Here is a 13650-nt window from a genome sequence, read left to right on the forward strand (position 1 = left end):
AACACCAATAGTATTATATCGCATAATGCGGCTTAACATTTTCTGACAACATTTCACGTAATTTAGGATATTACTAACGCACATTTCACCCACAATAATCGGAATGGACTCGCCCGATTACTGCAAAGAATTGTGGGTGTTTTGTGGCATTCAAGACCTATTTAAATCATCGAATATTTTCAATTCGTGAACGCACGATGTCACTTTTGGGGTCAATGACATTAAATATTATTGAATTATTTAATTTAAAATACATATAATTATCCTGACTACTATAAATCGCCTTGTAGTTTGGTGAAACAAGGTGAAAAGCGTAATTTGTGTACGTCTTACAATATGTCTTCGTTTTTTCTGTTATTTGTGAATGTCACAGAAGAAGATGGCGGCTCCCTGTGGAAGGATGACAAGCTGGCCATTGCTTCGTTATTTCTCCCGTTTTGACAGGACCCCATTCGCGATTTGTGTGTTTCGTCCGTTTTCCAACAGTTGCCTTCGCCGTTCAAACTTGCGTAACAAATTAGCGCAAGAAAAACCGCCGTCCGCCTGGACTCTGATGGCCGCCGTGTGCTTGCAGCGGCCACCGGTCATCTCTGCGGACTTAAGTCAAATGGAGCAGCGCTTTGCTCGATTGACGCAGCAGGTGCGATGTTATTAAAACTCTTAACATTGTAATTGATTGAATGGCTTTCCACAATTCAAGGAAACTGTGTACTGTCTTATCAGTTGGAGCAGGAGAAAAGCATCTTGTCTGAGCATGAGCTCCGTCTGCTGGAGGACGCGGAGAGGCTCAGGAGAAAGCAGGCGGATGGGGATGACTATGACGATGACGACGAGCGCAAGGAGCAAGACATTGTGCTCACGCAAGACTTGGAGGACGAGTGGGAACGCAAATTTAAGAAATTTAGACCTGCGTCCAGAACTACAGGTTACAAACACTAAAATCTATTATTTATTATTTCGAAAACTTTCTCCTCCTACTACTACTACTGCTGCTACCAATTTGGCTGCTACTTTTAATTTTTTTTACTACATATCCTATTAATGCATTGATACCTTGGCTTACGAACTTAATTCTTTCCCAGACTGTGTGTAAGGCGAAAAGTGTTTATCCTAAAAATTAATTCCCATAGGAAACCATTAAAATTAGAGTAATCCGTTCCCAGGTCCCCATAACACATATGTTTCTCATTTTCTAAGCCTTAAAACTACACAAAATATACATTATTTTATGTATAATAAATGTGATAAGGTATTATAATTAAAGAAATAAACTGTACTATATAATTAAGTCATATTTACCTTTGTGATGGTCATTAATGGTAGTTGCCTCTTGATGGCAATCAGGCTCCACAAATAACCCGCACAAGCCATCTGTACACTTGATGCAAAAAGCTATCAACCCAGCTAAACAGACCCCAATTGATGAGGAATAAGGTACAATTATCACAGAGAAAGCACCTACAAGGGATCATTCCTCAAGATGGTGAAAGAAGAAGGCTACGTTCCTCATCAAGTGTTTAATGCTAATGAAACCGGCCACTCCATTCCATCAAGCTATCAACGACCATCACAATGGTAAATAAAACCACTTTATTATACTGTACAGTTTATTTCTTTAATTATAATACCATAGCACATTTATTATACATAAAATAAGGTGTATTTTGTGTAGTTTTAAGGCTTAGAAAATTGGAACATTATGTTTTATGGGGACCTGGGAACGGATTATACTCATTTTAATGGTTTCCTATGGGAAATTAATTTTTGGGATACACACTTTTCGCCTTACACACTCTGTCTGGGAACCAATTAAGTTCGTAAGCCAAGGTATCACTGTATATGGTACTTTGGTGGCCATTAGGGGAAAAAAGCATACATTAACTGCATCATTGCATAAACCGCAGGGTTGAAACCTTGGGACAAAAGTCACAGCTCATAGTCCAGAAATTACTGTCGTTGTTCAGCTCCTTCTATTGTTCACATGCTTATTACCGTCACCGTGTGTTTCTCGACAGATGACGCGGATAAAAACCTGAGCTCGTCGGGGCGCCTTCTGTCCGACTCGCTGGTACTGTTGGCCGAGCAGCAGGTGGGAAGCGAGAAGCTGTGGCTGTTCCCTCAAGCGCGGTGGCTTCCCGGAGAGACGCTCGGGCAGACGGCACAGAGGGCGCTCGCCTCCGTCGCAGGTATTTATTAGTATGATGCATGTGTTGGTTTGATAAGTGATGATCTCAATTTTTAGGATACAGTGATACCTCAGCTTACGAACTTAATTGTTTCCAGACAGAGTGTGTCAGGCGAAAAGTGTGTATCCCAAAAATTAATTTTCCATAGGAAACCATTAAAATGAGAATAATCCGTTCCCACGTCCCCATAAAACATAATGTTCTAATTTTCTAAGCCTTAAAACTACACAAAATATACCTTATTTTATGTATAATAAATGTGCTATGGTATTATAATTAAAGAAATAAACTGTACTGTATAATAAAGTTGTTTTATTTACCTTTGTGATGGTCGTTGATGGCTTGATGGAATGGAGTGGCCGGTTTCATCAGCATTAAACACTTGATGAAGAACGTAGCCTTCTTCTTTCACCATCTTGAGGAATGATCCCTTGTAGGTGCTTTCTCTGCGATAATTTTATCTAGTTCCTCATCAATTGTGTTCTGTTTAGCTGGGTTGATAGCTTTTTGCATCAAGTGTACAGATGGCTTGTGCGGGTTATTTGTGGAGCCTGATTGATGGGATTTTAACCTTGCAGTCTACGCTCTGCCTTGGAACTATCAAAGTTGAAACAAGTCCAGATATCACTGTTTTCTATCCATTTTGTCATTCTCTGTCGTCTGCCTGTCTCTTTAATGTTTAAACCACTTCCCCTCACTGCTGCGTTCTTGACCAATCACGTGGCTTTAACCGAAGACTGGGGGCCGGGAATAGAGCACCAAAACAAGCCGGCTGCCATTTTCTTGTTAGGAGAACGGGCTCGTTCGGGAACGACACATCACTCACTGTGGCAGCTCTGTGTGTATCCCGAAAAATAGTTTGTATGCCAAGGTAAAATTTTCATACATTTAACGTTCGTAAACCGAAACGTTCGTAAGGCACGGGGTTCGTAAACCGAGGTATCACTGTATTCCATATCCACCATGAAACCTTTTCTTTTTTTAAACTGAACAATATGACTGACAGCTTGATGTCCTTTTTTTCCCTTCCTTCAGAGCCCAGCATCAAGGCCAACATCCTGGGCCAGGCACCGTGCGGCGTGTACAAGTACAAGCTGCCCAAAGGAGCCCGCAGCGACACCTCGGTGGGCGCCAAGATCTTCTTTTTCAAAGCCATCCTGACACAGGAGGCCCCAACTCACGGCGAGCCCAACGGCTCCCTCATGTGGCTCAACAAACGAGAACTGCAGCGCTTCCTGAAGCCGGCCTACATGATGAAGGTGGAGCGCTTCATCCTGGGTCCTTGAGTCGCAATATTAGGTACACCCGCATCATCCATACATTCGATGCAAATGATGGTGCAGGTATACCGCAAGTGTCTTTGTTCTTCTCTCTGTTGTTCAAATAAAACTGTTTTTTTTTTCTACATGGAGAACCTTTCCCTGACTTTGCTGTCATTTTTTTAACGAATAATTAAAAGTATCTTCCGACAATTGATTATTTGGATGAAAAAGTGCAGAATTTCACTTTTTTTGAAGTATAATAACCAGATGTTTAATCTTTAAGTATTTTTCTGTATTTGTCTCCATGATTCATTTAAACTCAAGTGTCTATCTATCTATCTATCTATCTATCTATCTATCTATCTATCTATCTATCTATCTATCTATCTATCTATCTATCTATCTATCTATCTATCTATCTATCTATCTATCTATCTATCTATCTATCTATCTATCTATCTATCTATCTATCTATCTATCTATCTATCTATCTATCTATCTATCTCTACCTACCTACCTACCTACCTACACACACACACACAGGTACTATTATATACCAAAATAGTGCACATAGTGCAAAATAAAAAAATATATAAAAGTACTAAAAGCATATTTCATATATGTAACTGTATTGACTCAACATAAGGTGGCTGTGCTATTTACAATGTGTAAGTCCAGTTTTTTTTTTATGTATATACATTCTATACTTATCAAAGTCAGCTTTATTGTCAAATATGCTAATCTGCTCTCATTTTAATTACAACATTACTGGTCATTCTATTACATTCAAACGCTAATTTTAATATTGAGTATCATGTAATTATTTCTGTATCATTCATTAAAAAATATTTAGTGGTACAATTAAAGTAACATGTATTAGCATTTATTAGATTTAGTCAGCCATTATTTTTTTTTCACATTTAAATTATCTTATTCGCTCCGAATTAACCATGAAACCCGTTTTTTCCTTTATAATATTTTGTATTTAATTATATATATTTTATACTTTTTTGAAATTAAATATGATTCAACTCCCACGGTAGATGTCACTATTGCCCCACGACTTCAAGAGGAAGCGGCTTGCCCGTGGTGTCGTCACATCTGTTGCTCACCGCACCCCCTTCCACCAAAAGGTGCTTCCTTTCCACTAAAACGTCTACACCACTCCACTTATTTCGATTTTAAGTCAAACTAAGTGTGATTGTAGAAACACGTCTGAAATGTTTAACTTGTTTTCTTTTGGCCTGATTTTTTAATGGCGCTTGGTGGTGTTTTCCAACTCACGTGACGAGGGTCACACGCACCTGCAAAACACAACATTAGTGATGGGAATTCCGGCTCTTTTCAGAGAGCCGCTTCTTATGGCTCGGCTCACAAAAAAGATCCGGTTCGTAATGCTCCCAAATGGCTCCTCAGTTTGTTCGTTTTTTTGTTGTTGCTTAAATTAACTAACCACCAAAAATCATATACAATTCTGTGAATAATGAATTACTCATGTAAAAAATACATTATATCAAATATTTTTATTTATATGGCATGATTTATATGCGCACAGAGAGCATCCACAAACTTTCACTTTCGCTGTGGTTACTCTGGTCTGAGGATCAGCTGTCACTAATTTACTTTTCATATTAGTAATGCTATCATACCAACTAGTAAAAAATATAATAATTGAATCATAATAGCATCATGTGATAACATTTGTCCACCTGTCTACCCTAACGTCCCCCTTCCCCCCTTCTCCTCACTGCTGCATGTGTCTATAATTCCCCCCTCCCTCCTCTACCACGGATATCGACCAATCACGTACGGCTTTTACCGAAGACTGGGGGCGGGGAATAGAGGACAAAAATCGTTGGCTCCCATTTCCGGCTCCTCGTTCACTCCAGAGATCGGGCTATAAAAGCTGTCTCGTTCGCGAACGACACAACATAGATTTGTTGATTGCTCGTCGTGCACCTGTTGATAACTTTTCCGGAAGGGGGCAACACACAGTGGCACAAATACGGAATACTGTCGAATCATATGAGTTTATTCCATTTATTTTCTTTTTGAAATGTGCATCGATATGTTTTATTTTAATCCACATGGAAGCACAGATTTAAAATCGTGGTACCAAATTCACGACGTTGCGTTTCAACAATGGCAACATGGAGGTTTACTGGGAGAGGAGCGACGCAAAAAGAAACGGAAGAGGCAGAGAACGTCCCCATTATTAACAAAGAGCAAGCAAAGTGAATATTTGTGAGTACCATTTTATTTTGTATGTTCCATGTTTCACAATTGGTCTAATATATTATGACTGTCATCATTTTAAAGTAAGATTATATTGGGAAAAAAAACATGCAATATGCGACATGGGTGTTTCAGTATCAATGATATTGCATTATGTAACATTTACCAAAATAAAATCACATCTGAATCGTCACCCCCCCCCCCTCCCATTTTCTACGTCACACGGATCGACAACGGTGTTCTCTGTCTCTCATTAAAATAAAAGTAAACACATGCTAATTGCTCCCATGAGAAATAATTAAAAGATATATTCATGAATTAATACCCCCCCTCAACCTCCCCTAAACCCCACCAGACGCCAATGCACAATTTAAAAAGTATAAATGTCCGGTCACCTTTGTTACAGTAGCAATTATTTGAAGATCAAATGTCAAAGTAACTATCTATGCTAATTTATATCAACCCATGTTGCCCGTGTTGCATATTATATGTTGACATTAAGATAGGAGACTTTGGTTACATCCTGACTGCCACCAGGCAGTCAGGAGACTCAACTCCCTCCCAGTCCTGCCCCCCCCTGCCCCTCCCCACTGCCACACTCACCGAACTCTGAGTACACGCTGTACTATCATCCTGAACTGTATTTTTTTCATGTTTTTTTTCTGCTGGACCTCACTTCAACCATTTTTTTGTTTGTTTTTGCATAACTACACGACGTTACTTTACGTACGACACTATCTCACTGTACATACGTCACTACCTCGTTTTATATACGACACTGCCTCACTTTACATTCAAAAATTACATGTATTGTCACATCATGGTGGAATGTATGGTGGCCTCGAAACTGTCGCGGCTTGGAATTGAAGCGGATTTAGGTAGGACAGAAGATGTAAGACAATTTCTTTTCGTCGATGGATGCTAAAGCTTCGCGCTTTCTTTCAAAACTGCACATTTCACTATGACGTCCCTGATCCACTGGTGAAAAGGACACTTTGATCCTTTCCTCTCATGTAGAACTGCTTCATACAACAAAGAGGGTGCAGAAAGTGCTTAAAATTGAATGACTGTCTGTGTCATTTGTATTGGAGATACAAGCATACATACACATTTCATGTTGTGGCACATTTTTTTTTTTTTGACTTTAAGATGGCGCCGCACGAGTGGCTGCCTTTACAGCAGCTCCTATATTTTGTTTTTACAGCGGTGAAATGTAAATCTCTCCACTGCGCGAGAAATACAATGATACCTTTGCTTAAAAACTTAATCGTTCTCAGACAGTGTGTAAGGCGAAAAGTGTGTATCCCAAAAATTAATTTCCCATAGGAAACCATTAAAATGAGAATCATCCGTTCCCAGGTCCCTAGTATAAAACATAATTTTCTACTTTCTAATTTTCTAAGCCTTAAAACTACACAAACTATACCTTGTTTTATGTATAATAAATGTGCTGTGGTATTATAATGGAATAGATAAACTGTACGGTATAATAAAGTTGTTTTATTTACCTTTGTGATGGTCGTTGATGGCTTGATGGAATGGAGTGGCCGGTTTCATCAGCATTAAACACTTGATGAGGAACGTAGCCTTCTTCTTTCACCATCTTGATGAATGATCCCTTGTAGGTGCTTTCGCTGCGATAATTTTATCTAGTTCCTCATCAATTGTGTTCTGTTTAGCTGGGTTGATCGCTTTTTGCATCAAGTGTACAGATGGCTTGTGCAGGTTGTTTGTGGTGCCTGATTGATTGGATATTTTAACCTTGCAGTCTAGACTCTGCCTTTAAACTATCAAAGTTGAAACTCTCTCACTATCGTCTGCCTGTCTCTTTAATGTTAAAACCAACTCCCCTCACTGCTGCGTTCTTGACCAATCACGTGGCTTTAACCGGAGCCTGGGGGCGGGGAATAGAGGACAAAAACAGTCGGCTGCCATTTTGTTGCTCATTCGCGAACGACACATCACTCATTGAGGCAGGTCCTTGTACGAAAAATATAGTGCACCAAAAATCGTCGCCCGTTACCCGGCACACTGACTGAGGACACAATGTGCCAGTACTGGCGGCGTTCCCAATTTAATGGACTCTTCATTCTCCGATCACACTCACTCTCACGTCCGTGTATGACTATACACGGACGTCAGAGTGAATTTCCAAACGCGCCTTAGGTTAGTTAATTCGTTTCCTGTCCATCCCAGCTTTGTAAAAATATCCTGGCGCCATCCACGATTGTAAGCAATGCACAGTTGTAATAAGCTGCTTTATGGCGTATTTGGCTCAGCGGTCGTGCTCGCGCAGATTAGCATACAGTGCTAAACGTCACCACAGGTGAGCAAGGCTTGACTTCTCGCTTTTATTTTGTTAAGGAGCTTTTTTTTTTAAATCTACGTTCCACCATTTTTGAAAGCCTTTGTACTCAAGTGAAATTGTCAAGGTTCGTACTATAATATAGTTCGTAACTATAATGTAATGATGACAGTATTCTCCATTTTGGCCTTTGTCTTCCCTTTAATACCGTGCATTAGCTATCTAGCATGCTAGCTATTAGCTTGCAAGCTAGCTTTCTATCTATTTGTATTCCTATTCTATTTGAGTTACTTCTGGGTTGAGGGAACGCTGGCGCGTGTGGCTGCCGCTGCTCACCCACAGAAAAACTTACTGTAAAGTGACCTTGAGAGTTTTGAAAGGCGCTTATAAATTATTATTATTATTATTATTCCCATTTTGCTGACAGGACTTAATTCCCCCACAGCCCCACAAATGGGAAGTTTTAACAATTTCCGAAACTGTATTGGGTGTTTCTACTATTTTTAACAATTGTATTTGTATGTATTAATTTCCCAAAAATGTATTTTTTCATCCTATTTTGTACTGTATTTGCTTTCAACACATTCGCAAAAATTGTGTCTTATATTGCTACCGAGTACAAATTGTGTGATTTGAATAATTTCTGTTAATATTTAAATTAGTTATATTAAAAAAAAAAATCATTTCAGGTCCTGTATTTTTACAACCTTCAGTGCTATGAAAATCAACATATTTAAATGAAATGTGCGCGAATATTTTGTTAACTTGGTAATTCATTTTAAATGCGGTTTAAAAAAATGGTTTGTTATGATAAAATGAATAATTTCATGTTATTAAAATTAACGAATGTTTCGTGTTTACATTTGCTTGAATTAATTTTAAAATTAATTTCCTGTATTCTGTTTTTAAAAGCTTAGCTGCTCTAAAAATGAATCTTTTTAAATTAAAAGTATATTTTTGTAATGTTTTACTCACCTTGATAACCATACAAATTCCGCATTTTTACACAATATTTACTGCACCACAATACAGACGCTCCCTTACTTACGAACATTTGAGTTATGAACAGCGGTACATACGAACATTTTTGTAGTGACATATGTAGTATTCTTTCCAGTTGTACATGTACATATCTTTATGGAGTATATATTATATTGTATGTTTATTTTTGTCCGACGTCCCCGGACAAGTTGTGTCCATAATTTGTAAAATCACTTCAAGTGACTTCTACTTAGCGTATTTTAATAAGATTCCACCGCATATAGCTATATTTTACGTTTTAAGACTCGTGCTGAATATTCAGGAAGTCTTGTTTTTGAGTTGGTGACGAGTCCGTACGTGACGTCACGAAAGGACCACCCACTGACGGTGAAAAGGACGCATTGTCCTTCCATCACGTCAATGTATTTTGCTGTACTGTTTTTTGAAAACCTTGTGTTACACCCAAAAGCCACCAGAGGGGGTCCAAGCGCCATTTAATAATTTGTCAGCCTGAGGAAATGGAGGTGGCCACAGGATGTCGCCATTTTGTGCCTCTTTTTTTTGTGAGAGATTTCCCCCCAATGTTGCCTCAAAATGGCCCAAATAAATTCTTTAATCGATTTCAAACATGTATGCTTTGCTCATCAGGACTATTTGAATCATATTCATAACTGGATGTGTAACAAAAAAGCATATTCTCCGAATCTGAAGCTATTGTTTGGATTCTCCAGCAATGCAAGACGTCTTGGCGTGACGTCACGAACTGGGGGCGGGACTTTCTGAAAATGCCCAATTCGCAGCTCCATTTTTTTGCAGATTTTGGACACTTTAAGTCATTTTTCTTGGTGTTTTGCATTTGACTAAAAATATCATACTGCGTGTTTTGGGTATTTTAGATGCTATAAAACGTTTTTCTGATGTCAGTTAAAAAACAAAAAAGTGACGTCGGTTGTCCTTTAAACATACTTATATAAGCCTTAAACATACATTGGCAAGCGTCTGTCATGAAGAAACGACCAAACCTCTTACTCAAAACTGCAAAACGAGCTCTCAAACAATTTCAGCCAAATGCGACTACTGTATCGTAGTGAATATTCCAGGTCAAGTTTGAGAGAAATAACGCTCACAGCCACATCGCCCACTGCGTCGCCATTGCCACCTTCGAGCAAAAACAAAATCAAGGCAATAGGCTCTGCCACAACAGACGGTAGGAGTAGGGGGGTGACACGGCAGCCGCTGCGATGTCAGCATTCCCGGCCATCTGAAGTCCTCGGCTGACAACCATCCATGCAGAGAAGGCAAACCAGTGGGGACTCAAACACAAACCGATTTCTGTGGCTTTTGGTAGGTTCCAAAGAAAATCTCTATTGGGTTCTCTTTGGCTAGCTGCTTGTTGCTCGACGAGTAGCTAAATGAGCTAAATGCTACAAAGAAAAGACATAATCTGCGCACATATATACCGCATATAATGTGACTTTTCATCATAACACAAAATGCAAAAATAAATGTTACCTTTCAAAATAAGATATAATGTACATCTTCTGTGGAATGAACATGCACTATGATATGATTAATACAACCCCAAAGATAGCAACCACTCATTTGACGACAATGAGGTTAAAATCTTTGCGAAAGAACATAGACGGTTTGAAAGGGGAGTAAAAGAAGCAATTTTCATAAAACAACTAAATCCTTCATTAAACCGGTTTGGTGGGGATGAGATTCAATTTGGATGGTTCATACAATAGCCTGCTTCGGCAACATAGGATTAGTAATACTGATGAGGTCATACCGGTCGAAGTGGGGCAATCAGGCCAGTCGTTAGGTTGGGGGGAGCAGAGGACTACTCCCTGCAGCTCCACTGATTGTTGCTGACTGAGAGCAGGGACCTATCATAGCAGAGTCCGGCACCGCCATGTCTGGACAGTAGGGATATATAAATATATAGGGTCTAAACTACCAGTAAGACTTTAGTTTGCTGACGAAGTTTCTTGGATAAGAAGCGAAACGTTCCACACCTTCAAAGAAGTACAGATGACCGCTGAAGAAACCTTTTCATGGATGGACCACTCCTGTACGACTTAGAGCTTACACAGACGTACAAGCCCAAACTTAAATACTACATCCATTGAAAAAAATCGAGCTTTTTCGGAAACACTTTTTCACTATTATTAAAGTCACAAAATACAAATCACGCATAAATAAATACGACACACTTAAAAAGAAAAAGAAGCTTTTTTTAAAAAAAACATAGCACTTATGTCCAGATGCATTCGCGGCCCAATCATTCTAAAAGTGCTTTTCAGCATTCGGGCAAAAGAAAAAGCACTTAAATTTCAAAAGTGTCCTATGGCCCATTTAAAATGCAAGTGTGACACACTCGCACTATGTGTGTGTGAATGCCCGTGTGTGTGTACATTGTGTTATTGTTGTTGTTGATGCAACATCATTAAATCAAGAAGCTAAATGTTTTATACTGTATTTTACTTGTGGCCAATGGTGTCGCCGGGACATCCATCTCCAGTAAATGTGCGCATGCATTAGCAGTAGTAGCATTGTGTTTTCCCCGATGCTCTCTATCTGCCTCCTGTCACTTATTCATAAATGTTAAGTTTCAGAAATCATAAAACGGGAGATTTTCGTACTCGCGGCTCTGTGGTGCGTGTTACAAAAGTGTCAAAAGTAAATGAAACACAAAAATGCTTTCATTGTTTATTTATATATTGAAATACAGTGATACCTCGGTTTACGAACCATTTGGCTTACGAACTTAGCCACGTGATTGGTCAAGAACGCAGCAGTGAGGGGAGGTGGTTTAAACATGAAAGAGACAGGCGGACGACACAGAGAGAGAGAGTGGGTTAATGGTTAGAAAAAAAAATGAAATTTGGACTCGTTTCAACTTTGATAATTCAAAGGCATAGTGTAGACTGCAAGGTTAAAATATCCCATCAATCAGGCTCCACAAATAACCCGTACAAGCCATCTGTACACTTGATGCAAAAAGCTATCAACCCAGCTAAACAGAACACAATTGATGAGGAACTAGGTAAAATTATTGCAGAGAAAGCACCTACAAGGGATCATTCCTCAAGATGGTGAAAGAAGAAGGCTACGTTCCTCATCAAGCGTTTAATGCTGATGAAACCGGCCACTCCATTCCAGCAAGCCATCAACGACTATCACATCCAGCAGACATTTAAATCGCTTCTTCCCCCAAGCCATTAACTCTTTGAACTCTTTGATCTCTTTCAACAGTAGCCCAAATGGAACTGTATAGTGCCACTTAGCAATTCTTTGATGATGATACTAGTTCGACCGGAAAGAAATTCCTTGTGTGTTCTACATACTTGGCAATAAAGATGATTCTGATTCTGATCACAAAGGTAACTAAAACAACTTTATTGTACGGTACAGTTTATTTATTTAATTATAATAACATAGCACATTTATTATACATAAAATAAGGTATATTTTGTGTAGTTTTAAGGCTTAGAAAATTAGAAAGTAGAAAATTATGTTTTATGGGGACTATGGGAAATTAATTTTTGGGATACACACTTTTCGCCTTACACACTCTGTCTGGGAACCAATTCAGTTCGTAAGCCAAGGTAGCACTGTAGTCTAAAAACATATATTTTTTTTTTACATTTTCTTTAGTTTCTCCTTACAAATGAACTGACTGTTTTGTGTCAATAGTTGTTCAAAATCAGGAGTCTCCCGAACAACGTGTGTATGCTCATTTTAACAAATTTCACACACATCTACCCTACGATACCCTGATAGGAAATCGCCTTCAGAATCAAAATCAGAATCAGAAAGCCTTTAATAGTCCCACAATGGGGGAACTTACAGTTCATAGCAGCAATTTAAAAGGGGGAAGGTAGGTGAAAAGATAAAAAAACTAGATATTCTTAGCATAATAAACAATGTCAGAAGACTGAGGTGTATACTGTAACTGCGCAAAAATACTGTGCACGATTCTTGTCCAAACGGCGTTTGCGTTGTGACTTTACAATTGGATGTTGATGTTAAAATAATAATGATGCAAAAAAAAATGACAGTTGCACTTGGGTGAATGGAATTTTTATTTCACATATTTTGAACCAAAGCCATCCGTGAAGAAGTGCATACAGTCAAACAAACACACACACACACACACACACACACACACACACACACACACACACACACACACACACACACACACACACACACACACACATTGAGCAAGTTCACACTGTGTCTGGCAGCGAGACCTCCGGCCTGCAGGGTCACACATCCTCCTCCCTTTTCCCGGATCCGCCACCTACTTTGCATCACCCGGCAGCTCCTTTCGCTTCCCCAGGAGCTGTCAATCCTGTTGTGTATGTGTGTGTGTGTGTGTGTGTGTGTGTGTGTTTGAATGACTAGTCTTGTGAGGACCACTAAACTTTTATACCATACGTAGTGAGGACATTTTTGCCAAGTGAGGCCCTTTTGGCCGGTCCTCACAAGTTTTTCATTCTAAAGGCTTCTAGAGGTTCTACATATGCATCTGTCAAAGTTTCAGAGGTCTTCACAAATTCACCCAAAATGATTTTTTTGGTGTGTATTTTAATTTCACAGGGTTACACACACTTTTTACTCACTGTGTGTGTTTATGTTTGTATGTGTGCGTGGTTAACGAGAGGGAAAAAAA

General features: G+C 39.1%; 1 protein-coding gene across 1 annotated transcript; it reads left to right on the forward strand.

Annotated features, from left to right (window-relative positions):
• Positions 1 to 192: 192 nt before the first annotated feature.
• Positions 193 to 3604, forward strand: mrpl46 (mitochondrial ribosomal protein L46). The gene is made up of 4 exons (XM_088993072.1): positions 193 to 640; positions 724 to 925; positions 2016 to 2186; positions 3222 to 3604. The coding sequence occupies exons 1-4, from the start codon at positions 365 to 367 to the stop codon at positions 3470 to 3472; spliced, it is 900 nt and encodes a 299-aa protein (XP_088849198.1). The 5' UTR covers positions 193 to 364; the 3' UTR covers positions 3473 to 3604.
• Positions 3605 to 13650: the final 10046 nt, after the last annotated feature.

Source organism: Hippocampus bargibanti, linkage group LG03 (genome assembly GCF_051943395.1).
Source record: "Hippocampus bargibanti isolate YZ-2025 linkage group LG03, ASM5194339v1, whole genome shotgun sequence".
Taxonomy (NCBI): Eukaryota; Metazoa; Chordata; class Actinopteri; order Syngnathiformes; family Syngnathidae; genus Hippocampus; species Hippocampus bargibanti.

Coding starts and splice junctions, on each gene's coding strand:
- mrpl46 (XM_088993072.1), top strand. CDS start 365: ATGTCACAGAAGAAGATGGCGGCTCCCTGTGGAAGGATGACAAGCTGG. Junction 926..2,015: donor ACCTGCGTCCAGAACTACAG/GTTACAAACACT, acceptor GTTTCTCGACAG/ATGACGCGGATAAAAACCTG. Junction 2,187..3,221: donor GGCGCTCGCCTCCGTCGCAG/GTATTTATTAGT, acceptor CCCTTCCTTCAG/AGCCCAGCATCAAGGCCAAC.